This window comes from Globicephala melas, chromosome 15 (assembly GCF_963455315.2).
Source record: "Globicephala melas chromosome 15, mGloMel1.2, whole genome shotgun sequence".
NCBI classification, from domain to species: Eukaryota; Metazoa; Chordata; class Mammalia; order Artiodactyla; family Delphinidae; genus Globicephala; species Globicephala melas.
In genome coordinates this window covers 48413138-48438886 of record NC_083328.1, presented here as the reverse complement: position 1 = coordinate 48438886, position 25749 = coordinate 48413138, and the positions used below count along the sequence as shown (strand labels likewise).

Sequence of the window (25749 nt, the reverse complement as noted above, 5' to 3'; positions counted from 1 at the left end):
TCTCTGTCCACCTGGCTCATGGTTTCCAACTCAATTATTCCTTGTCCTTTTATGAACTCCAATCCCCACTGTTTGTTATTGTCATGTTAGATTTTTATGTATTCTCCTCATAAATCTTCATGAGGTCAGGGGAATTTACCTAAGTATTTTTTTTTTAACTCTGAAGTTAAATTCTCCTTTAAACAAAACAACAGCCATGACGGAAAAAGAAAGAGGAAACGAGGAAAAGAGGAGTTTTTACCTCTGAATGGCTTGAAAAGGCCCCTCCTGCCTCGCCCTCATTATACCCTGTAAACCCTGAACTGAAGCAAGTGAGTCAGGGGAATGAGAATGTTATTTTATTTAACACTTACCAGCTTTGTTCAAACTTTTTTTAAAAGATGCTGCTCTACCCCATTGGCTTGTGCCAAACCAAACTGTGCAAAGTACAACTGGCTCAATCATTTATGCCCCTCCTAAGGCGCTTGCCACATTCTGCCTTACATTATAGCTATGGACTCATAGGCTCTTTGATCAATTCCCCGAGGGCAAGGAGGTTGCCTAGTACATAACAAATGGTAATATCTGTAGATTAAATGGAATATCTTATCCATTTTTGCATGCTCCCAATAGCTACAGGATTGCCCCAAAAGGGATTCAATAAACACACTGATTGAATGCTACATCATGCATCTACTCTGAGACTAAAAATTATTTCCAGTGTAAACTCTCCTTAGGTTGCTCCATCCTAGCAGCAAGTAGTTAATTGGCACTTAAATTGAAATAAAATGTTCAGACGTGAAATCATGTCACTGCTTTGCATGTCTGGTGTTTTAAGAGTACAACTAGAGTCTATCTTTAGGCTCATTAGGCATTTATTTGAAAATAATTAAAATATTCATACGTATCACCTTTTTGGTATATCATAGCTAGGGAGACCAAAATTGTGTTACCTCCTATATCAATTTTTAAAATTTAATAGTATTACCCAGTGAACTGAGAAAATCTCACAGTGCCAATATCCACACTCTCTCCTCTTTTGGTTTCTGCCTCTGGTATTCATTTACAAGTAACAGCAGTTGCCGTTTATTCAGACCCTAGCATGTGCTGGGTGCTTTACCCATTTTTATTTAATTTGTCATAACCTTATAAGTTAAAGATTATAATCCCCATTTTTCAGATTCAGATGATAATTAACTCATGTAATCTTCATAACCTTGCAAGGTATATTAGTCAGGGTTCTTCAACTAGAGAGAGAGAGAGAGAGAGAGAGAGAGAAAGACTTATTTTAAGGAATTCACTCACATGATTGTGGAGGCTGGCAAATCCATAATCTGCAGGGTGAACCAGCAGGCTGGAGGCCCAGGGAAGAGTTGCAGTTCAAGTCCAGAGGCAGTATGTTGGCAGAATTCCTTTTTTTTTTCAGGGGAGGTCAGTCTTTTTCTATTTGGGCCTTCAACTGATTGTATAAGGCCCACGCACATTATGGAAAGCAATCTGCTTCGCTCCAAAGTCCACTGACTTAAATGTTAATCTCACCTGAAAAAAAATACCTTCGCATAAACATCTAGACTATGTTTGACCAAATATCTGAGTACTGTGGTCTGGCCAAACTGACACATAAAATTAACCATCATACAAGGTAAATATTATGATTCCATGCTACTGTAGGGGAACAAAACTTGCCACCCCAAAATGTCTCTTTGGTATGCAGATTTTTTTTAGAACTGAAAACAATCAAGGCCCAAAAGACTCAGGAAGAAATTCCGACCTTCCCCCCCAATTGCCTAAAAATTTTAGATATAGGGCCTATTCCAGGAATAGAGCTATCACCAGAGATACCTGCAAAAAATATGGGCTAGGGATGGTAGCAGAATAGGGCTTAGAGATCAAAGTCCACTCTGTGTCCCATTGTCTCTGCCTGACCCAGCAAACAGTTATTTACCAAACATTTATATGAATTGCCTTCTCCCCCTTTCAAGTCCCAAACCACGACCCACAACATCTTCTTTTGCCTTTAAACTGAAGATACTATTTAAGATAAGGGTGTCAGTCATTTTGGTGAGTTACTCCGTTTTCCTGGCTCTCTGCCATGCACATATGTTATTAAACTGTTGTTCGATTTTCTTCTGTTAATCTGTCTCAATTGAATTCTTACACCAGCCAGAAGAACCTAAAAGGGAAGAGGAAAATTTCTTCCTCCCTGACATTACAGACGAACACAGTAAGGCTCACAGATATTGAGTAATTTGCATGACATCAGACAGTTTGTTTCAGAGCATCTGGACTTTATAAAAGGGGTTTTTGTTTTCCAAAGTCCATATATTTTTCACTACATATACTGTCTCTCAAATTAATGTTTTTTTAATTAAGTAGAAATGTATTCTCCCAGGACCAAACTCATGTTAAAAGAAGCATTTAGTGATTGTAGCTGTACATTTTAAAGGTCTAATTTATCCACTAATAAATATCTACCAAGGATGATGATCTAATCTAATGAAGTAGGTGTCTGTCATGAGAAACAATTCTTTACACCCAAACAGGCAGTGACAAAAACTAGGGAATCCTGTCCTTCACAATCTCTGAAAACGTTTCCATGTATTCTATTTCTGATGCCAACACTTGAATTCAGGACCCTTCTACTTCTACAGAATTTCACTGCTAGTCTTCACCTTATATTCCAAAATTCTGCATCTAATCAGACCGCCAGAAACACCAGACTCTTCTCCCTCACACCTTTAGTATTTATCAGTTATCCACTAAAAAAAGCTGAAAATTTGAAGTGAAGCATCAAAAATCTTTTCCAGACGAGCTTCAAGTACCCTTCCTGCCACCGTTTTTGCCCTTCACTATGAAAAACACATTCAGATTAAACTTGTCCCCAAGAAGGTTCATGAGCTCGTATATTACTTGATTTTTTTTTTTTTTTTTTTGCAGTTTCTGCCTTTGCGTTGACCTTTCTCCCAGGTGAGCTTATCTTCTAACTCCATCTCTTACCCTTCCAGGCTTCTCAAAGTTTTCTCATCACCCCAGCCAGAGGCAACTCTCCTTCCCCAAACTGCTTAAGAGTGTAGTTAAGGTTTGCAGTTTCAGGTACTGGATGATCTCTATTTATGCACTTTTCTCATCTGTTCACAGAGAGGGCTGGATTCAGTGCCCGAAAAGGAATCCCAAAGCCAAATGCAATCGATTCACCATTACCTGAGGATGCCCTGTGTTCTGCACAAAGTCTCTGCCAAAGTAGGTGCTCAATAAATATTTAACACCTTAGTTGACGAATGATACAGAGAAGAAGACTGCAACTTGTGGGACAAGAGCGAACTTGCTTCTCAGCGAAGGGTGACTTTTGGCCCTCTTCCACTTCCCTACATTTCACAGGTCCAGGGTCACAGCCCACTACGCCACCAGACCCTAGGAAGGGAAAGGCACTACGCATGCCCGGTATCCAGGGGCGCCTCCGGGCGCGCAGCTCGCTCGGCCCCGCCCCTCCCGTCGCTCGGGTGCGCGCGTGCGCGGCCCCGCGGAGCGTGCCCTGCGTGCGGGTGCCCGCCGAGCCCGCCGGGCGCTGGTTCCCCGAGTGCCCGGGCCGGGGCCTGAGGAGCGGGCACCGAGCCGGGGCAGCGAGCAGTAAGCAGAGCAGACGGCGGGCGCTGCCTGAGGCGACAAGGACAGCGAGCGGTGAGTGAGGGGACCGTGAGCGAGCGGACGGGCGCCTCCGCGCGTGCGCAGCGTCGGACCGCCGGGCCAGGGGCGCGCTCCCGGCCGCGGGCCGGAGGGGCAGAGCTTGGCTGGGCAGAGACGGGGCTGCCGGCCGGCGTCGGGACAGGGGTTGTGGGGGCGCCCGGATCCCCCGTCCCGGCTCGAGAGGCGCTGGCCGCGCGGGTGGGGTTCCGGAAGAGCTCCAGGCGGGACGGTGCTGGCCCCGCGCGGAGGTCCTGGCGTCCGGGCCCGAGGGCAGGGCTAGCTGCAGCTGAGGACGCCGGGGAGGGGCGAGGCGAACCCCCCGAGGCTCCTGCCGGCAGTACGGGCGCTCTTTGAGTGCGCGACCCCCGAAGGTGGCCGAGGTCCAAGGAGGGGGCGCGGCCGAGCAGCCTAGGCGTCGAGCAGGTGGCGGGGCCGCGCCCCTCTCCCGGGGAGGCGCGGGTTGGAAACGGGAGCAAAGTTCCCTGGAACAACTTTACTGGGGCGCAGCCTGCGGGGCCCGACCGACACCCCGGCCTTCGCCCAGCCCCTGTGGCCGCAGGACCCCCGCGAATGCTGGTGGGCTTCTGCGGGTTCAGTTTCTTTCTGGTCCTGGAGCTCGTCCTCCAATTTCTGAGCTGTATTCACTGCCAATTCGCTCTTAAAATAGATGTGTAAGTTTGGTGTTTCGGTAAGAAGGATATTTGCTCTCTTGGGAAGAAAGGGCTTATGTTGCCAGTTTTTGTTTTTTTTAATCTCAAAGAAAGTATTGTTAGGGCATACCGGGGACTCCTATTTATCAAGAAACCTATTGTCCTGTGTGTGCTTGGAGAAAGCCAGCTAATTTCTATTATTAGCCGTAAAAAGACAAAGGGAGATAACTGTGCTTTCTTTTTTCCTTTCTTAGAGTACTGTAGTTCCTAAAACTGGCTGCACAAAAGGATCATTGGAGACTTTTAAAACTCTGCTCAAAATTGCACCCCAGACCAATTAAAACACGGTGTGTAGTTTATAAAGTTCCCTCGGTGATTCCAATAGTGCAGCAGAGTTTGGGAAGCATAGGTTTAATTTAAGAAAGTCAAGATTTTAGTTTTGCAAAGTAGCATTCAGTTTGTAACTGATGAGACGAAACTCTGGCTTCGTTTTCCATAGACAGGAACTCACAAAGAGTGGTTTGTTCCCGCCGGGGAGGGAGGGAGGGAAGCGCCTCTAATGGTTCAAACTTTAGCTGAACTGTATAATACGACTCCAGCGTCCAGACATTGTTCTAACTGGTGTTTTGAATTTCTTTTGGGCGTGTTGAATTTCCTAGTAGTAAGCCCACCTTCCTGACCCCTGCCGCACCCAAGGGGTTTCATCTTCTTTTAACCCTCTTTCCTCCTCCCTCCCCCGTTTCCCCTCTTAACCATCCTCCAGCCTCTGGGAGGATCCCCTCCCCCAGCATGTACCGACTCTGAGGGGTGACTGCAGGTTACCACAGCAACGGGTCTTCCAGGGGAAGTGGACGGGTCTACCTTTGGTTTTCTGAATAGGACTCTAACTTTTCTAAAGATTTTGAATGACCCTTTTCAGTTCTTGGCCTCAGCTCAGGTAAGGGTGAGTTCACGCAATTCCACTTTTTCTCACTAAGTAATTTCAGAATTATTTATTAATGCTGTTGTATGGAGTGATAATGCTAGCAGCTCTGCTGTTCTACCTTTACCAGTCTTTGCACTAAGAACTTGTGTAACAAAGTTCCAAAAGAGGTGGAAGCAACTTTTTTTATTTTTATTTTTTCTTTGGGGCACACAAATCTACGAAGTATATGCATCATTTTTCTAAACTCCGAAGACGTATTTAAGAAATTTTAAAAGTGAAATATAATCCTATATCCATGCAAAAACCTTTGCTAATTTGTGGCCCAAAAATGTCATTGTCAGTTTGTAAATTGTTTTGTTCCTAGAAAGTGCTTTGCCATGATTCTTTGCAAAAAGTTAAACCACTTGTAACGTTATACTTTAAAATAACAAAGGAAAGGCACAGTTTGTCTACAGATTCACCCACTCCTTCCCTTCCCCAACACACACACATCCAAACGAAGATAATTTTTTTAAAATGTTCATTCTTTTACATTCAAAACAGATATTCCGCAGCCAACTAATTCCAGTTTACCTTGCAAGGAACTCTTAAAACTGTTCCACACAAAATAGTACAGACATATTTACGTGTCTTTAGGCTTTTTGTTTTTATGAAACCTTTCCAACTTTACTGTGTAAATAATAATCAGAATTCGATCAGTCAGTTCAAAATGCTTATGGTAGTATAGTGACTCCCAGCATCTATTGGGGATTGCAGAGGTTTTCTTTACTCTTGTGTTATGTGCTAGTTAACTTTCTGGTTATCAAGCAGATTCCGTAAGGCTAATTTTCCCCATTTCACTCTGAGAAGAAAATAATAGTGGAAAATCCTCTCTCGTTTGATGGACCTTGTAGTTCAGCAGTAATGCTGTGCAGCTAAGGCAGTAACTGCTCACCTAAACTTTTCATTCCATGTTTAAAACTTGAGGCCTTCTAAGCATCTACAGTTGAGAATTTCTATTCTTTCTATGGTTTTTAAACATTTTAAAATGAAAAGCCATTGTCCTTGTTGTAGACATTTGGGGAATTACCAAAAAAAGTTAAAAAAATAAAAATCACAGGTACATCCAGAAATAATCACCTGTTCATGGGATGATATGCTTCCATTTGTCCCGTTTTATTTGTCTGCGTATATATACTTTTAAGCAAAATTGGCACTTTAATTTCATTTGTATTTTTAAATGCTGCCTTTTCGCTTAATTTATCACAGACATTTCCTATGCCCTTAAATCTTCTTTGAAAGTAAGATTTTTAATGATGGGTATGCCAAAGTTTATTTAGCTAGTTTTCTCTTTTTTGACATATTTCCATTTTCAGTGTTTGGAGGTATGATATTAAATTCTGGTTGCAAATCCTAGCTTGGCCACTTCTGATCTAAGTGACCTTAATTACCTAATTATTTGATTGTGCTTCCTTTATCCATAGAATGGGGGTAATAATTGTGCCGGCAACATAGAGTTTTGGAGCGATGGCAAGAACCAGATAGAGGAAGGTCTTCAACAGAGTCTGGCAAAGGATGTAGGCTCAGAAAGTAGTAGCAGACACACAGGCAGAGCTGGGGTAAATGCCCTTGTCTGAAAGTCTTACTGTCTCTGACTTGCTCAGGCTAGATTTATAGCAGAATTCCTGGGGCAGAGGTGAACTCTTTTATGACTCTTGAGGCCTGTTGCCAAATTGCTTATGCTAGAGCACATCGATGCCCTTACACACTGAACGGTCTTTCCATAGTATCAGCACTCCAGTGTTTAATCTTTCCTAATCTTCTATAAAAATGTGGTCTTATTTTAATTCATATTTTTTTGGTAACTAGTGAAATTAATAATTTGCTTTTTATTTGTTCATTTTGCCTTCTGAGAGTTGTCCAGGTACTTTGTCCATTTTATTGTTAAATGATGATTTTTAAAAATGAGTTAAAGTATCTTTTAATATAAAGAGATAATATATGTATAATTAAATATTCTATATATATTATATAACATATGCTCGTAATATAAAGAGCATATAATATAAATATGCTCTTAATGTAAAAAGCATTGTGCCTTTATCATATTTGTAATTTTTTTTTCCTCCACAGCTCGTTATTTGTCTTTTAATTTACTTTATGGTATTTTCCAAACAACAGGATATTTTTACTTTTATGTAGTCAGCTCTCTCCATCTTGTCCATTATGACTTTTCCTTGTAAATATTTACGTTTGAAAATATAAACAGACGTGAGGTAAATGAAACGAAAATTTTGGAAATATATTAGACTTGTACATTTAGTTCTATATTAGCACATGGATGTGAATTGTTTTACAGCACCTTCTCCTCCTGAGCCAGCCCATCTAGTCTACTAGCACCATCTGTTAAACAGTCCATCCTTTCCTCAATGGGTTGTGGTCTTCCCTTTATTATATTTTAAGATCTTGACTAGCTTTTGGGTCTGATTCTGTTTTAGGTCTTACTTATCTATCATTGACCTCTTATCTTAATCAATGTTAAATCTTTTTAAATGTACATTTAGAATATATAGAAGTATCTGCTAGAGGAAGTCACACTGTTCTTTTAAAAATCATAATTATAGTCATCTGTCCTTTCAAATAAAAATTGTATTACTATCTTTATACTAATACATGCACATAATTTAAATCTAAGAATACTAAAATACTTATTGTAAAATAAGTGGTCCCCTATCTCTCATTGCCCTCCACCCATCCCCTTAGGCTCCTCAGTGTCAGTCTTTTGACTGTTACTGGTTTCTTTTTCACTGGGACCACATACGAGGTCTTTTCCTGTTGGGTTGGTCAGAGGGTGGTCATCAGGCAGCACCCTGCCCTGAGGAAAGGGTCCAGCTGCCAGTGCTGGGGAGACATCTGGCTGGAGTCTTAGCATCCTCTTCACTTTGGGGAAGGTTCTGGTGCTCTCACAGTCCAAATACTTACCTGTTTTATCTACTCTCCCAAGAATCAGTCTCCGGTCTTGCTGGGCTCACGCAGGGACTGTGGGCCAGAGCTCCACAGCCAGGAGGTGGGAAGGGCATCCGGGAAGTAAGGCTGCTAACCTTATTTTAGCCCGCTACCCTTTCTCCAGTTTTGAAGCTTGAAGCAAACTGGAGTGATTCTCAGCTTTTCTCACTGGTGGTGGAGCATTTCACTCTTAGGGCTGCTGAGTTGCTACTTGTCCATCTGCTTTCCACTTTCATGATTTTGTTGTAATTTCCACTACAGTTCTTCAAGTCCTTGCATCTTTGTCTTCTGGAAAGAACTCTTTTTTATTATTATTATTATTTTTTGCGGTACGCGGGCCTCTCACTGTTGTGGCCTCTCCCGTTGCGGAGCACAGGCTCCGGACACGCAGGCTCAGCGGCCATGGCTCACGGGCACAGCCGCTCCGCGGCATGTGGGGTCTTCCCGGACCGGGGCACGAACCCATGTCCCCTGCATCGGCAGGCGGACTCTCAACCACTGCGCCACCAGGGAAGACCTGGAAAGAACTCTTTACTGCCATTTTTGTGGAGTTTAGAGAGAGGATGTGCTTGAATGTTTTGTTAAACGTGCCATCTTAACCTGGAATGGTCTGCAGATGAATCCTTAGAACTGAGAAATATCCAGTTATTTTGGTTCGTTGGCAAGGACTGTCATGTACATATAAAGTAGTCAGTGTTTCTCTGAAGGGATGTGAAAAGTTATACAGACCTTCTGTCTCTTAGCAGAGGTGTTTTGTTTGTTTGTTTACTCTTTATATAAGTCCTAATATTTATTGTTAGGGTTCTTCTTAGGTATTTATGTTTTTGTTGCTGTTGTGATGGGTTCTTCAAATTGCCTATTGCTGACAGAGACGGTTGTTGATTTTTGTAAGTTTATTTTATAGCTGGTTCTTACTCTAAGAGCTTTGCAGTTTATTCTCTTGGGTTTCCTAGTTACGTAATGACACTTGTGTCTACTTCTTTCTAATAATTATACCTTTTATTTTGGTTTTATGGCAGGCTGCACTAGTGTTAGCATTCTGGAACATTATAAAATACATCTGGAACATTATCAAATAGTAATGGCAGTAATGTGCAAACTTTTGTTCTTTAATAGAAAAAACAGTAGTACAATATTGGCTTTTGTTTTATCATAATTCCTCATCAGGACAGAGGAAATCTATCCTTTTATTTCCAATTTACCTAGAGGTATTTTGATTATTATTTTTTAAGGGATAGGAATTGAATGGAATTCAATTAGCAGTAATCTGTTAATAGGAACTAGCAGATTACTGTTAGCAGCTACAGTTTATCACTGGTATTTCTTAACAGATCTACTGACTTGAGTCCCAAATATTAAACTGGAGTAAATCCTTCCTTCTGAATAATTCTTTAGAAAAATGAATTCAGTTTGTGACAAAATTAAAAGATAACATCACATTCAGTGGATATTCATGTCTTCTGTGGTGGGGGCTGTGTGGGATAGAGTCACCAGGGCTTTTTCAAAAGAAAATATTGTAAATTGCAGAATCTGACAATCAATTCTCCTCTTTACTCTTGGCAGCACTTGATATAATTGGTCATTCTCTCTTTTGATTTGATTTTTCTTCATTTGATTTTGAGGACACCACAGTCTCCTGCTTTTCCTTCTGTACCACTGGCTTTTCAGTCATTTTTTTTAAAAACGTGTGTGGTTTTTTGTTTGTTTGTTTTCACACCAGCCTGTTAATTTGGAATACTTCAGGGCTCAGTTCTTGTGGGACTCTTGTCACAAACAATTGTAAGATTTTAATAAAGTACCATGTAGCTCCTTTAGACTCCCAATGTGTATTTCCAGTTGAAGTAGGTCTCTTAAACTCCTGATGCATATATCCAACTACTTTTTTGACTTCTTCACTTGAATACGTAAAATATACTTCAATTTTAAGGACTAAAACAGAATTTCTGATCTTCCTCTGTAAACCTGCTCTCCCTGTAGCCTGCCCTATTTTGGTGTCAGGGTAGCTCCATTTTTGGGGTTATTCAAGCCGAAACCTTGGAATCATCCTGACTCTTCTCTTTCTCTCCCACTTTACATCCAGGCTGTTAGCAGATCCTGCTGCTCTATCTTCCAGATGTATCCAGAATCCTGTCTTCCAAATAAATCCAGGAGTTCAACCCCTTTTCTCACGTCTACTGCAAGCACCTTCCTCCAAGTCTCCAGCACCTGTTGCCTGGATGGTATGCAGTGGCCTCTCCTTTCTTCTTCCCTGCCTTCCTTTAATATGTTATTGACATAACAACCCTAGGTTGCATATGCTTAAAACCCTTCTCTGGCTCTCCATGTCACTCATAATGATTCACAAAGCCTGACACTTTCTGGTTACCAAGACCTCTGACCTCCTCCCCACTCCTCTCCCTGCAATGGAATGCTCTCCATTCCAGCCATCCCAGCCATCCTTACCTCCTTGCTGATCCTGGAACCCTCCAGGCACATTCCCACTTTTAGGTCTTTGTGCTGGGTTTTCCCTCTGCCTGTAGTATTTTCTCCCCAGATGCATTCATGGCCAGCTCTCTCACTGCCTTCAGGTCTTCACTAAGCTACCAACCACCTCGTCAGTGATGTCTATGCTGTTTACAGTTGCAAACTGTGTCTGGTATCCCTCTTGGAATGCTTTACATTTTCCTTTCTCCATAGCATCTACTAACTTCTAAATTACCGTATGACTTATTTATTTATTGTTTATTTTTGGTGAATTCTCTTTTCCCGTCCCTGCTAGACAGTAAGTTCCATGTGGCCAGGTATTTTATGTCTGTTCATTAATGTGTCCCAAGTGTGTGGTACATAGAAGATGGTCAGTAAATGTTTTTTGAATAAATGAACATAGTCTGCGTTCTCCATTTTTTTTCCAATGAATTTTTCATAAAGCAGTGTAGTCCTTTGGCATCTGTGGATCTAGCATTGGTGATTTAGCATCCCATCAGCAACGGGGAAGTTGAAGAACATGTATAATTTATAATGGTATAATAATACAGAGAGTGGTTATGAGGATTAAGTAGGATACTGTCTGTAAAGTGCTAAACTGTGCCAGTGTGTAGGAACAGGTCACTTAACTGTCAGAAAGCCTTAGCCAACTGACTCGATTCACATCTGAATGATGTGAATTGAATTCTAGAACCTGCTCTCTTTGGATTTCAGTTTTTTAAGCAACGGTGGGCAGTGGGTTCACCTTGGGAACATTTCAAAATACAGGGAGCCGGAGCTCTCTGGTAAATATCAGTGATGTGCTCTTCCTTTGTTTATTCTTTAACCCATCTGTTAAAGTGGAATGCAACCACTTGTTTTCTCCTTTTGTGCTTTCTTGCTGTTCAGGACATCTCCCCATCTCTCAGTCTCCTTTAAGTCCTTTTATCCTCTGAGGTTCTAGCTGAAATAAATTCTTTTATAAGGTGATTTTGAAATCCTTCAGAGGCACAGAGAAGCACATAGTTGAACATGATATTAAATCCACAAAGTCAAAAGCTCTCAGGCCTTTAGCTTCAGTTCCCCGGACAAGATGTGTTGTGACCATCCCTGCAGCAACCATCTTGCTTACAGAGTTTCTAGAGTCTCCTTTTGTGTCCTTTAAATCTGAGAATACCTCAGAAACATCAGGCTCCCTCTCCTCTTCTGATCGAGCAAGAAATATTTGTAGGCTTTTTACTGTGGCAATTACTGTGCAAATAAGGTGAGTCATGTGCCAGAAAAAGATGATTATTTTAGAGATTGTGAAGGCAGCCAAAGAATAGACAATAAACCAAAACCACGATGTATGTATCTCTAGAAATGTGTAAACCCAATGCCAGTAACCTGAACACAAAAATGTGAACATTTTCTTCAATTTCTAATTTTTTTCCTCAAAAACTATCTAATTACTTAGTTTTTTAAAAATCTACTTTATTTTTCTCTAATAGTATATGAGCAGGGGAGGTCCCCATGTTCAGAGAGTGTAAACATTTTATCCTCAGTTACCATACGTATTACAAACAAAATTTCACAAGCACCACATTCTGAATGTATCACCTGATGAATTTGCCTTGTCTTTGAAGATGGGATCATTGTATTTATGCTTTGTTTTTGTTTTGTTTTACTTTTTTATACAGCAGGTTCCCATTAGTTATCCATTTTATACATATTAGTGTATATATGTCAATCCCAGTCTCCCAGTTCATCACACCAGCACCCTACTCCCCCGCCACTTTCCCCCTTTGGTGCCCATACGTTTGTTCTCTACATCTGTGTCTCAATTTCTGCCTTGCACCAGTTCATTTATACCATTTTTCTAGGTTCCACATACATGTGTTAATATACGATATTTGTTTTTCTCTTTCTGACTTACTTTGTATGATAGTCTGTAGATCCATCTACGTCTCTACAAATGACCCAATTTCATTACTTTTTAAGGCTGAGTAATATTCCATTGTATATATGTACCACATCTTCGTTATCCATTCGTCTGTCGATGGGCATTTAGGTTGCTTCCCTGTCCTGGCTATTGTAAATAGTGCTGTAGTGAACATTGGGGTGCATGTGTCTTTTTGAATTATGGTTTTCTCTGGGTATATGCCCAGAAGTGGGATTGATGGGTCATATGCTAATTCCATTTTTAGTTTTTTAAGGAACCTCCATACTGTTCTCCATAGTGGCTGTGTCACTTTACATTCCCACCAACAGTGCAAAGAGTTCCCTTTTCTCCACACCTTCTCCAGCGTTTGTTGTTTGTATATTTTCTAATGCCCATTCTAACTGGTGTGAGGTGATACCTCATTGTAGTTTTAATTTGCATTTCTCTAACAGTTAGTGATATTGAGCAGCTTTTCATGTGCTTCTTGGCCATCTGTATTGTCTTCTTTGGAGAAATGTATATTTAGGTTTTCTGCCCATTTTTGGATTGGGTTGTTTGTTTTTGTAACATTAAGCTGCATGAGCTGTTTATATATTTTGGAGATTAATCCTTTGTCCGTTGATTCGTTTGCAAATATTTTCTCCCGTTCTGAGGGTTGTCTTTTCGTCTTGTTTGTAATTTCCTTTGCTGTGCAAGAGCTTTTAAGTTTCATTGGGTCCCATTTGTTTATTTTTGTTTTTATTTCCATTACTCTAGGAGGTGGATCAAAAAAGATCTTGCTGTGATTTATGTCAGAGTGTTCTTCCTATGTTTTCCTCTAAGAGTTTTATAGTGCCCAGTCTTATATTTAGGTCTCGAATCCATTTTGAGTTTATTTTTGTGTATGGTGTTAGGGAATGTTCTAATTTCATTCTTTTACATGTAGCTATCCAGTTTTCCCAGCACCACTTATTGAAGAGACTGTCTTTTCTCCATTGTATATCCTTGCCTCCTTTGTCATAGATTAGTTGACCATAGGTGTGTGGGTTTATCTCTGGGCTTTCTATCCTGTTCTATCGATCTGTATTTCTGTTTTTGTGCCAGTACCATATTGTCTTGATTACTGTAGCTTTGTAGTATAGTCTGAAGTCAGGGAGTCTGATTGCTCCAGCTCCGTTTTTTTCCCTCAATACCACATTGGCTTTTCGGGGTCCTTTTTGTCTCCATTCAAATTTTAAGATTTTTTGTTCTAGTTCTGTGAAAAATGCCATTGGTAATTTGATAGGAATTGCATTGAATCTGTAGATTGCTTTGGGTAGTATAGTCATTTTCACAATATTGATTCTTCCAATCCAAGAACATGGTATATCTCTCCATCTGTTTGTATCATCTTTAATTTCTTTCATTAGTGTCTTATAGGTTTCTGCATACAGATCTTTTGTCTCCCTAGGTAGGTTTATTCCTAGGTATTTTATTCTTTTTGTTGCAGTTTTGAATGGGATTGTTTCCTTAATTTCTCTTTCATATTTTTCATCATTAGTGTATAGGAATGCAAGAGATTTCTGTGCATTAATTTTGTATCCTGCAACTTTACCAAATTCATTGATTAGCTCTAGTAGTTTTCTGGTGGCATCTTTAGGATTCTCTATGTATATAGTATTATGTCACTTGCAAACAGTGACAGTTTTATTTCTTCTTTTCCAATTTGTATTCCTTTTCTTTCTTTTTCTTCTCTGATTGCCATGGCTAGGACTTCCAAAACTACATTGAATAATAGTAGTGCGAGTGGACATCCTTGTCTTGTTCTTGATCTTAGAGAAAATGCTTTCAGTTTTTCACCATTGAGAATGATGTTTGCTGTGGGTTTGTCATATATGGCCTTTATTATGTTGAGGTAGGGTCCCTCTTTGCCCACTTTCTGGAGCATTTTTAGCATAAATGGGTGTTGAATTTTGTCAAAAGCTATTTCTGCACCTATTGAGATGATCATGTGGTTTTTCTTCAGTTTGTTAATATGGTGTATCATATTGATTGATTTGTGTATATTGAAGAATCCTTGCATCCCTGGGATAAATCCCACTTGATCATGCTGTATAATCCTTTTGATGTGTTTTTGGATTCTGTTTGCTAGTATTTTGTTGAGGATTTTTGCATGTGTATTCATGAGTGATATTGGTCTGTAATTTTCTTTTTTTGTGGTATCTTTGTCTGGTTTTGTTATCAGGGTGATGGTGGCCTCATAGAATGAGTTTGGGAGTGTTCCTTCCTCTGCAACTTTTTGAAAGAGTTTGAGAAGGATTGGTGTTAGTTCTTCTCTAATTGATAGACTTCACCTGTGAAGCCATCTGGTCCTGGACTTCTGTATGTTGAAAGATTTTTAATCACAGTTTCAATTTCATTACTTGTGATTGGTCTGTCCATGTTTTTTATTTCTTCCTGCTTCAGTCTTGTAAGGTTATACCTTTGTAAGAATTTGTCCATTTCTTCCAGGTTGTCCATTTTATTGGCATAAAGTTACTTGTAGTAGGCTTCTTAGGATGCTTTGTATTTCTGCAGTGTCTGTTGTAACTTCTCCTTTTTCATTTCTAATTTTATTGATTTGAGTCCTCTCCTTCCTTTTCTTGATGGGTCTGGCTAATAATGGTTTATCAATTTTGTTTATCTTCTCATAGAACCAGCTTTTAGTTTTATTGATCTTTTGCTATTGGTTTCTTTGTTTCTATTTCTGCTCTGATCTTTATTGTTTCTTTCCTTCTGCTAACTAGGTTTTGTTTGTTCTTCTTCCTCTAGTTCCTTTAGGTATAAGGTTAGATTGTTTGAGATGTTTGTTGATTCTTGAGGTAGGATTGTATTGCTATAAACTTCCCTCTTAGAACTGCTTTTGCTGAATCCCATAGGTTTTGGGTCGTCGTGTTCTCATTGTCATTTGTCTCTAGGTATTTTTTGATTTCCTCTTTGATTTCTTCAGTGATCTCTTGGTTTTTTAGTAACATGTTGTTTAGCCTCCATGTGGTTTTTTTTACATTTTTTTCCCTGTAATTCATTTCTAATCTCATAGTGTTGTGGTCAGAAAAGATGGTTGATATGATTTCAATTTTCTTAAATTTACTGAGGCTTGATTTGTGAACCATGACGTGATCTATACTGGAGAATGTTCTGTGCGCACTTGAGAAGGAAGTGTAATCTGCTCTTTTTGGATGGAATGTTCTATAAATATCAATTAAATCTATCTGGTCTGTTGAGTCATATAAAGCTGGTGTTTCCTTATTAATTTTCTGTTTGGATGATCTGTCCATTGGTGTAAGTGAGGTGTTAAAGTCCCCCACTATTATTGTGTTACTGTTGATTTCCTCTTTTCTAGCTGTTAGCAGTTGCCTTATGTATTGAGGTGCTCTCATGTTGGGTGTGTATATATTTATAATTGTTATATCTTCTTCTTGGGTTGATCCCTTGATCATTATGTAGTGTCCTTCCTTGTCTCTTGTAACATTTTTTATTTTAAAGTCAATTTTGTCTGATATGAGTATTGCTACTCCAGTTTTCTTTTGATTTCCATTTGCATGGAATATCTTTTTATATCCCCTAACTTTCAGTCTGTATGTATTCCTAGGTCTGAAGTGGGTCTCTTGTAGACAGCATATATATGAGTCTTGTTTTTGTATCCATTCAGCAAGCCGGTGTCTTTCGGTTGGAGTATTTAATCCATTCATGTTTAAGGTAATTATCGATGTGTATGTTCCTTTACCATTTTCTTAATTGTTTTGGGTTTGTTTTTGTAGGTCCTTTCCTTCTCTTGTGTTTCCCACTTAGAGAAGTTCCTTTAGCATTTGTTGTACAGCTGGTTTGGTGGTGCTGAATTCTCTTAGCTTTTGCTTGTCTGTAAAACTTTTGATTTCTCCATCGAATCTCAATGAGATCCTTGCCCGGTAGAGTAATCTTGTTTGTAGGTTCTTCCCTTTCATCACTTTAAAGATGTCATGCCACTCCCTTCTGGCTTGTAGAGTTTCTGCTGAGAAATCAGCTGTTAACCTTATGGGAGTTCCCTTGTATGTTATTTGTCATTTTTCCCTTGCTTTCAATAATTTTTCTTTGTCTTTAATTTTTGCCATTTTGATTACTATGTGCCTCGGCATGTTTCCCCTTGGGTTTATCCTGTATGGGACTCTGCGCTTCCTGGACTTGGGTGGCTATTTCCTTTCCCATGTTAGGGAAGTTTTTGACTATAATCTCTTCAAATATTTTCCCGGGTCCTTGCTCTCTCTCTTCTCCTTCTGGGAGCCCTATAATGTGAATGTTGTTGCGTTTCATGTTGGCCCAGAGGTCTTTTAGGCTGTCTTCATTTCTTTTCATTCTTTTTTCTTTATTCTGTTCCACAGCAGTGAATTCGACCATTCTGTCTTCCAGGTCACTTATCGGTTCTTCTGCCTCAGTTATTCTGCTATTGATTCCTTCTAGTGTAGTTTTCATTTCAGTTATTGTATTGTTCATCTCTGTTTGTTTGTTCTTTAATTCTTCTAGGTCTTTGTTAAACATTTCTTGCATCTTCTCAGTCTTTGCCTCCATTATTTTTCTGAGGTCCTGGATCATCTTCACTATCATTATTCTGAATTCTTTTTCTGGAACGTTTCCTATCTCCACTTCATTTAGTTGTTTTTCTGGCGTTTTATCTTGTTCCTTCATCTGGTACATAGCCCTCTGCCTTTTCATCTTGTCTATCTTTCTGTGAATGTGGTTTGTGTTCCATAGGCTGCGGGATTGTAGTTCTTCTTGTTTCTGCTTTCTGCCCTTTCTGTATTTCTGCTTTGTTAGTGTGACAATTCATTCTTTAAGACTTACCACTGCTACAGTTTATTTTATTTTGAACTGGAAACAGTCAGTACTGTTGGCCAAGACTGAATGGAAAGCATTGACCTGCCTCTCTGCTGCTGAATTGCACAATATCCCTTAGTTTAGGTTGTTAATGGATAGCCCAGTTGGAAAACACACCTTGTTTTTTATAGTTCTACAGCTGGGCTGAGGACCTGTGTAAGTATTTGTTTTCATTGTGAAGTTTTTTTTTTTTTAATTGCCACCTTTTCCTGTATTATCCAGTTTTTCGGAAGCAGCACCAGCAAACACACGTACTCTGTAGTGAGGGACTGAGTTTGGCCTTCAGGCATTACACTGTAGGTCTCTGGAAAGACAGGGCTCACATCTAGACCGCCACCTATTTTCATACCTTTGTTCATGGGACGTGTAGTGGCAAGTCAAGTGTAATAGTCAAACTGCATTTAGATGTGTTTTGGGGGGCTTACTGGGGAATCACTTACATTCCTAGGAAGTCTAGAAAATGATAAAATTCTTAACTAGAGTTCAGCAGGCCTCTCTTCTTAAAATAATCCTACTGTCCACATTAAAAATATGAGAAGGGGCCCAGAAGCACCTCCCGCTCCAGATGCAGGTTCAGATGCCAAACCCGCTGTTCTAGCTGTTGCTTCCTCTTTTGCATAGCCCTTCCCCCCACCCCCGTGTAAGACACCCACCCAGGCAGGGGTGCATCCCAGAGTGCTCCCTCCCTGTTCCTGGTTTCTTCCCTCATCCCTCCTGTAGCCTCAGGAGATGAGGTGAGTAGGAGCTAGAAGCTGGCCCGGCTGCTGGAACAGGAAGGGCAGTCACTCCCACTCCCTACCAGTCTCTCTGCAGACTCCCCACCCCTCCCCCGAAGGATTTCAGCACATATTTCAGTAAATGCTGTAGAATATCTTTACAGGAATTAATAGATTTTCTAGTTAATTTAACACTGTTCAACAAGTATTTCTTTGGGACTTACGGGATCAGCCCATGCTTACCTGACATTCTGGGTTACTTTATTATCTCCTTTCTCCTGTCACTGCCATGAAAGACTCCTCAAAATGCCAAAATCAATCCTGAACTCTGGGCTAGTATACAGCTCCCAACACATTCTCAAAATCGTCACCAGCCAGTGTTGTGCTCAACCAGGTGGGTGTTTGTTAGGGATGTCGATACCTAATGGTGTTTGGGTTGGGTTATATGAAAATCAGATGCTTGAGGTCAGATCAACGAGTATTTTGATTTTACAGTCTTTCTATAATAATATATAATTACTGAATGTAAGATAACTAGGAGGATCACAATCCTACTAACATGCACAACCTCTAAAATCGTTTCAAGAATGAAGCTGAGGAAGTGTTTGAACACCAGCTTTTTAAGAAAAGGCAATTTTTAGGGCTTCCCTGGTGGTGCAGTGGTTAAGAATCCACCTGCCAATGCAGGGGACACAGATTTGAGCCCTGGTCCGGGAAGATCCCACATGCCGCGGAGCAGCTAAGCCCTTGTGCCGCAACTGCTGAGCCTGTGCTCTAGAACCTGCAAGCCACAAGTGCTAAGCCCACGTGCCCCAACTACTGAAGCCCGTGTGCCTAGAGCCCATGCTCTGCAACAAGAGAATCTACCAAAATGAGAAGCCTGCACACTGCAACGAAGAGGAGGCCCCACTCGCCGCAACTAGAGAAAGCCCGCAGGCAACAACAGAGACTCAACACAGCCAAAAATAAATAAATAAATATATATATATATATATTTTAAGCAATTTTTAAATGAAAAGTCACTGCTGTATTTCCTTTGTCTGGACTTCTTCAAAGTCCTAACCTAAACTTTATTTCCAACACACTGTTTTCAATTACTTATTATAGAAGAATATTTTGATATTACATAATATCAAATACTGTACTATATAGAAATAGTATATAGGAAGATATTAAAATGGTGTGTTGGAGGGGGAGGCAGTTTCTGTCTAATGTGTGTCTCTAAATGAAGGAAAAAAGTGAATAACAAATTCTCTTAAATGTTGGCAGCTGTGCTTACCTTGCAGCAGTTGCTACTTCTCATTTTCCTATAGCAGAGAGCAAACTATCAGAGAGAGAAACTTGCTTCTTTCTTGCTAGTTTATATGAAGCTAGAGACAGTTGTCTACTCAAAGTTCATTTAAATTTTTCTCTTAAGATCTTCAAAGAAGGTGTCAATTGATATATCTTGTACCTTGTATTTGAATTTTCTGAGGTTGGGGTAAAGGTAAGGTGCCAAACAATGTAATAGAACAAATACAATATTAGCTCCTTGACTGCTGTTAATTTTTTTTAAGTATTTTTTAAAATTAATTAATTAATTTGTTTATTTTTGGTTGTGTCGGGTCTTTGTTGCTGTGCGGGCTTTCTCTGGTTGCAGCGAGCGGGGGCTACTCTTCATTGCAGTGCACGGGCTTCTCATTGCAGTGGCTTCTCCTGTTGCAGAGCATGGGCTCTAGGCATACGGGCTTCAGTAGTTGTGGCACATGGGCTCAGTAGTTGTGGCGCACAGGCTCTAGAGCGCAGGCTCAGTAGTTGTGGCACACGGGCTTAGTTGCTCCACGGCACGTGGGATCTTCCTGGACCAGGGCTCGAACCTGCATGGCCCTGCATTAGCCAGTGGATTCGTAACCACTTGTGCCACCAAGGAAGCCCCAACTGCTGTTAATTTTTTTGTGTCAGAGATTGTCATTTTCTCATGTCCTCCATTCTGTCTACCTAATGTGCAAAAAAATGGTTGAGAATTATGCTCTGAGAATTATTATTTTCTAGTAGAGTAGAACCAAAAAGCAGGTATGTGTAAAAACCTGGCCCTGATCACTTACAGTTTTGTTTTTTTTTTTAAAGGATCTTCTTTGAAAATGTTTAGTAGCTTACCACAATCATACTTACAATAAAATCCAAACTCCTTATGATGCCAGGTGAGGCATCAGTGGTTCCTATACTTTTTGACCTCAGGACTCTTATACTCTTGAATATTTTAAGAAACCCAAAGAGCTTTTGTTTATAGGGGTTATCTCTATTAATATTTACTGGAATAGAAGTGAAAACAGAAAAAAATTTAATATTCATTTACTTGTTTAAAAAATAAATGTTTTGATTGAAGCTTATGAAGAAAATCTGGCCTCACACATATAGCTGGAAAAGGAAGGAGTATTTTAATAGTCTTTTCAGATAATGGTGGATATTCTATGATAACTTCAGCAAAACTTGAATGGTAATTTCTTAAAGGTTGATTGCTATGTGGAATCTAAAACCATCAGTGAACTTTTTGTATTCTTTTTATACTAAAATCCATTGATCTGTCTTGTACTTTGAATGGACCTTTTACCAACATGCATGATTCTGTAATGTAATAGCATTGTTATTAGAAAACATTGGTTCACTGAGTTATGCAGATCTTTAAAATGTTGACATGTATTATTATACAATATAAAAAATTACATTTACCTGATGTCACCTGTGTTAATCAGAAACAGTCTTTAAGAAGTCTTGATAGCTTGGGAAGCTGTCAAGCTCATGGTGGCAATAATCAAGATTTCTAAAATTCTAACTTTTGCTTTTTCATTGGCAATAAATAGTCACTTTTCCTTGAAGTGACAGGCTCATTTCATTCATTTTTGAGAAAATGTCTGCTAAATACCTAAGTGTGAATAAGCATACTTTGCATATTTTCTCAAGTGCAGTGGTGTTCCATGAAAAAAATGGCTGGTTCAGCTCTCACACAGACATTTGCACAAGTATTTTTTTTCTCAAGGCAACCATTCTATTTCAGTTTCACCAGAAATGCTTTAAGCATACTTCCCATTTCATCACATAGAATATTAAGAAAATGTATACTCAAGGGCTGAGATTTTAATAAAATCAACAGTTTTTACTACTGCATCTCATAGAGATTCCCCAATGAAATAATATATGGATTATGGCAAAGGAATGCACAGTAGCTGATCTATTCACACAAGCTGTTTCATCACTGTTCCTAAATCCCCCAGCCCCCCACCCCCGACCCCAGGTGTGGGTGGGGAGGCATAGGGAAGGCAAGGCCACTTGACAGGTCCTTCAGTGCTGTTCACTTTGGCTGCTTAGGGTCCACTGGAGCGACTGTCCAGGCATAGGAACCAGCAGCTTCAGTTGTGAAAAGGCAAGAGTCACAGAGCCTGACTGTGGACCAGTCCTTATCTGTTTAAGCCTCCCTTTTCTGTTGGGAGCAGATGGCTCCTCCTGTGATGGCTTTTGGTGATGTATCGCCACTGCCAGATGTCACAGAGAGGTTTCAGAGGGCCTCAGCCACTGCATCTACTTCAAGTACCTTCTGAACCAGTGCAGTTCAGAATTGCTTAAAATACTTAACACAGTAAGACACACACTTTAACCAACAGGCGCAAAACAGTGTGTTTACTTCATCCCACCTTCCAAAAAATGTGCTTTTATAACCAGTTGAATACGTTATTTAGAAATTCAAGCTATATTTTTTGCCAACACACAATTCAAGCCACTACATTTTAACAATTTGTTTACATTATCAACCCTACTAATGATTTTAAAAATCATTGCTGCTGGTAAGTTTCCTTTCATAAACACACCAACCCAGCAAGAGACTTTGCAGCCATGGCTAGGGTATTCAGCTCCTCCACTATTGATATGACCATTTCCATTTATGCTTACTCCAGTAATGTAAGATGATATATAGACCGAAGTTGAAAATTCTTTATTTTGGGGGAAGAAAAATAAAACATGTGATTACTTAACACTCCAGTTTTTCTTAGTAAAGTGTTTCACCGAGACAGACACGTGTTAAGAAGTGCATTTTTCTGCTTGTGCTTGTGCCCTGCAGTAATCTGAAATGTGACGTTGCCCATCTCTAGCAGTGTGGTTTGTTTGCAGGGTAGGGGTGAGTTTCTAGACTATTCATATACTCAGTCCTGAACACACAGGCCTGTTTTATTACTTTGTTTGAAGATTGGGTGTGTCTAATGTAGTAGAAATTCTTGCATTCAGCGTTAAGTACAGACGAAACACGTTTCAAAGCCACATATAAAAGTCTTCTTAATTATCCATTTTTTAAGATTATTCATATGACTGCTTTCCTCCTTTCAAGTGAATTGCTGAGATTTATTATCCTTTCTAGTTCATTAAATCACTAAAATTCTCTACTGGTGCTATAAATAAATACGCCAGGCCCTGAATTGAGACCAGTTGATAAAGGCAGCTTTGTCCTGGGTAACTGAGTCTTGCTCCTCATTAGCCCATACTTCTCTCTGACTATGCGAATATCTATTAAATTTTAGACTCTAATGAAGCGAAGCCTTGCTCTGAGCACCTATGGGGACTTGCTTTAAGTCATGCTTTAGTATTTTCAGCTGGACTAGATGCTAGATGGATGCAATGTTATAAAACCACATTTGTGCTTAGACATGTTCGGGAAGCCTCAGGACACAGTTCACAGATGTCTCAGTTCTTTACCACTGTACCTCGTGTAAACCTGCATCTCGGACAGCTGGAAACTTGACAGCCCTTGGTTTCAGACCATGTTAGCCCAGGACCAGTTGCACTCCACAATGCAATCTAAGGTTCTAGATGGACTTATAAGTGCTGGACTTGATCGTTCCTGTTACAGAATGATTGTAAGCCAGGTGTGAGTGTGGTGCTTTTATCTCTTGTTGGGAGGCATGGAGGTGAGGCCCTTGGAGAACTCACCTAGTCAGACTGCCTAAGGCAGGATGAAATGTGGGAAAGTGCAGCGTGGAGAGGCTGGGAAACCTTCCTTGTAGAGGTGTCTGTGGACTGCATTGTGAAGGATGGGTAGGCTTCTGACAGGTGGGCTGTAAGGAAGAGAGGGCAGGGAGGATGGCGGGAGGCAGAGGGCTCATTTCAGTTCAGGAATAGTCTTGTTTGCAAAGTGAGTGAATGAGGAGTACAAGTCACAGGGCTTGGAGTCAGGTCATGGAGATCCAGAATGCACTGCAAACTGTGTGGCTTCCTCTCGCTGAGAAAGATGAGACAGAATTTCTTCTTTTTTTTCCTAGATAGATGCTTGGTCTGCACTCCTAGCATGCTGAAGCAACAGGTGAGACCATCCTCCTTTCACATGGTAACCTCTTTAGGAAGAGCAGCACAGAGTAGTTGGTTAAGACTTGGCCACATGCTGGGACTCGCCTGGTGGTACAGTCGTTAAGAATCTGCCTGCCAATGCAGGAGACACGAGTACGAGCCCTGGCCTGGGAAGATCCCACATGTCTCGGAGCAACTAAGCCCGTGTGCCACAACTACTGAGCCTGCGCTCTAGAGCGCGAGCCACAACTACTGAAAGCCGCACTCCTAGAGCCCGTGCTCCACAACAAGAGAAGCCACCAAAATGAGAAGCCCATGCACTGCAACGAAGAGTAGCCCCCGCTCGCCACAACTAGAGAAAGCCCGCGTGCAGCAATGAAGACCTGACGCAGCCAAAAATAAATGAATTAATTAATTTTAAAAACTTGGCCACATGCCACTTAATAAATACCCCTTTTCATTTCCTTTTTATGCCATATTTTAAATTTTATGAGAGAGTATTACATTAAACAAATACTGACATCAACCAGGTCTCCTGTACTGAACTCTCAGTGGATCATGGCATCCCTACAGCTGGCTAGTAAAATGCTTATGCAGAGACCTGACTCCTTTAATTTTGATCACCCTTTTCAGACTGTCAACTCTTCATTGGTTTGGTTCCAGTCATCATCAATACCATGGATCTTGTATGAGTCTAGGCAGTTCTTGACTGTGGTAAAACCGTTGCTTCTCTGAGTGTTACTTAAAAAATTTGGAGCACTAATAGTTGAGTGGCCACTTTTCGAAGATATATTTTTGACTCGAATGCTTTTAATCTACTCATTTTACTTAGGTACACATGTAAATACTGTCTACCTATTGTCGTGTGATGCAGAGATTGGGGAAACCCAAATTAGAGAACATATTTTCACGAATAGTCTTGACTTTCTCAATGAAACTTACTTGAGCATTATTTTATGAGCAACTAAATTTTATACTATACCTCCGGGCAGTTGTACTGACCTATAGTAGCTCTTAATTAAAAAAACAAACAAAAAGAAAACTTGCTAAATATATTATTAGAATTGAATTTTTGTTTAAAGTACCTCATTTTCTTAGTTCTGACACATGCAATGAAACTCTGTATAGAAACCCCTCAACTTTTATTCTGGTTAGAACAGCATGAGAGATAGAAGCAACAAGGGGTACTTTATTGGTGCCAAATAATTATTTCCTGCAGCAAATGGTGGTCGTCTCTGAATGTTACTTGGTGTTGATATAGTTAAGGTTATGCCAGCGTTTACAGTACAGTGTGCCTTTATATTGTGTCCTTCACAACAATCATGGGGAATTGTAGACTTTAAAGCTAATTAAAAGTAGCGTAAAACATATTTTTTTATTTGGACTTAAAACCGATTTTACTTTGAGTTTTTGCCAGAAGCTGGTTTCTATAATAACCCTCCATCACGGGCTTCTAATTCTACGTGGATTTTTTGTTAGAACATGTTTTTGTGACTCAGTTTAGAAATGTATGTGCTTTTTTCACTTTCATTTGGTGGTCTCTACTCTAGAAAGGATATATTAAAAATTGGGTTTGAAGATGCCTGGTAATTTCAGATGTGTTTGTGTTTTCCTGTAGCACAATTTCTCTCAGTACAGCAGATCTCTTATTTTTAGATCTTGTATTGTTTGCTTAAAATAACTATATTTCATTCTAGTCACATACATTGTAAAAATGAAGGAAGGCGTTTCATTAAATAGTAATTAACTAAGGCTCTTGTGGATACGTGTATGGTGATAGTCAAAACACAAAATTGGTAACTTGTCTTTTCTATGTGACTTTGCTAAAATAGGAAATTAAAGCTTTTTGGTTTTTGTTTTTCTCTCGCCTTGCCTTTAACAAAACTATCCTACTGATTTTACAGTGATAAAATTTTTTAGTGTAAGATAATGTATATCATTCCCTCAAGTGTTTTGGGGGGCTGTACTATGTTGAGGGAGAGGAGAGCAGTGCTCATTTCTAAGTGCCCCTGAGTGACTGAGGGCAAATGCACAGTGAAGTGACTTATGTTTGGGAATCTTGTTTTATCTTGCAGAGCTTTTTCACTAAGTTGTAGATGTTGGGGAAATTGGTTTGTTACATCTACCCTGTTAATAAACAGGACTGATATAGAATGGTGTGAAGGTTGGTTTGAAGGTGGTCAGGATTTTTTCTTCCTGTTCCATGTGCTCATTGGAAAAGTGTGGCTTTATCAAATAAAGCCAGACATTCTTTGGTTAAGTACGTAAGTGAAGAGGGCCTTTGGATTT

General features: G+C 40.0%; 1 protein-coding gene and 1 long non-coding RNA gene across 4 annotated transcripts in view; one reads left to right on the top strand and one right to left on the bottom strand.

Annotated features, from left to right (window-relative positions):
* Window positions 1-3376, bottom strand: part of LOC132593541 (uncharacterized) — a 189399-nt gene extending 186023 nt beyond the window's left edge. The window contains exons 1-2 of the long non-coding RNA XR_009559183.1: window positions 3181-3376; window positions 1285-1518 (exon numbers count right to left, since the gene is read on the bottom strand). This is a non-coding gene — a long non-coding RNA (uncharacterized lncRNA). The remainder of the gene's footprint in view (window positions 1-1284; window positions 1519-3180) is intronic.
* A 129-nt stretch (window positions 3377-3505) lies between these two features.
* The window catches only part of BTBD3 (BTB domain containing 3), a 38919-nt gene continuing 16675 nt past the window's right edge, over window positions 3506-25749 (top strand). The window contains exons 1-2 of one of the 3 annotated variants that reach the window (XM_060285542.1): window positions 3520-3657; window positions 10304-10442. In XM_060285542.1, the coding sequence (XP_060141525.1) occupies window positions 10337-10442 (106 nt within the window). In that variant the 5' untranslated portion in view covers window positions 3520-3657; window positions 10304-10336. Of the gene's footprint in view, window positions 3658-10303; window positions 10443-23435; window positions 23477-25749 lie in introns of all 3 variants that reach the window. The other 2 variants (XM_030872561.2, XM_030872564.2) reach the window with 2 other exon arrangements.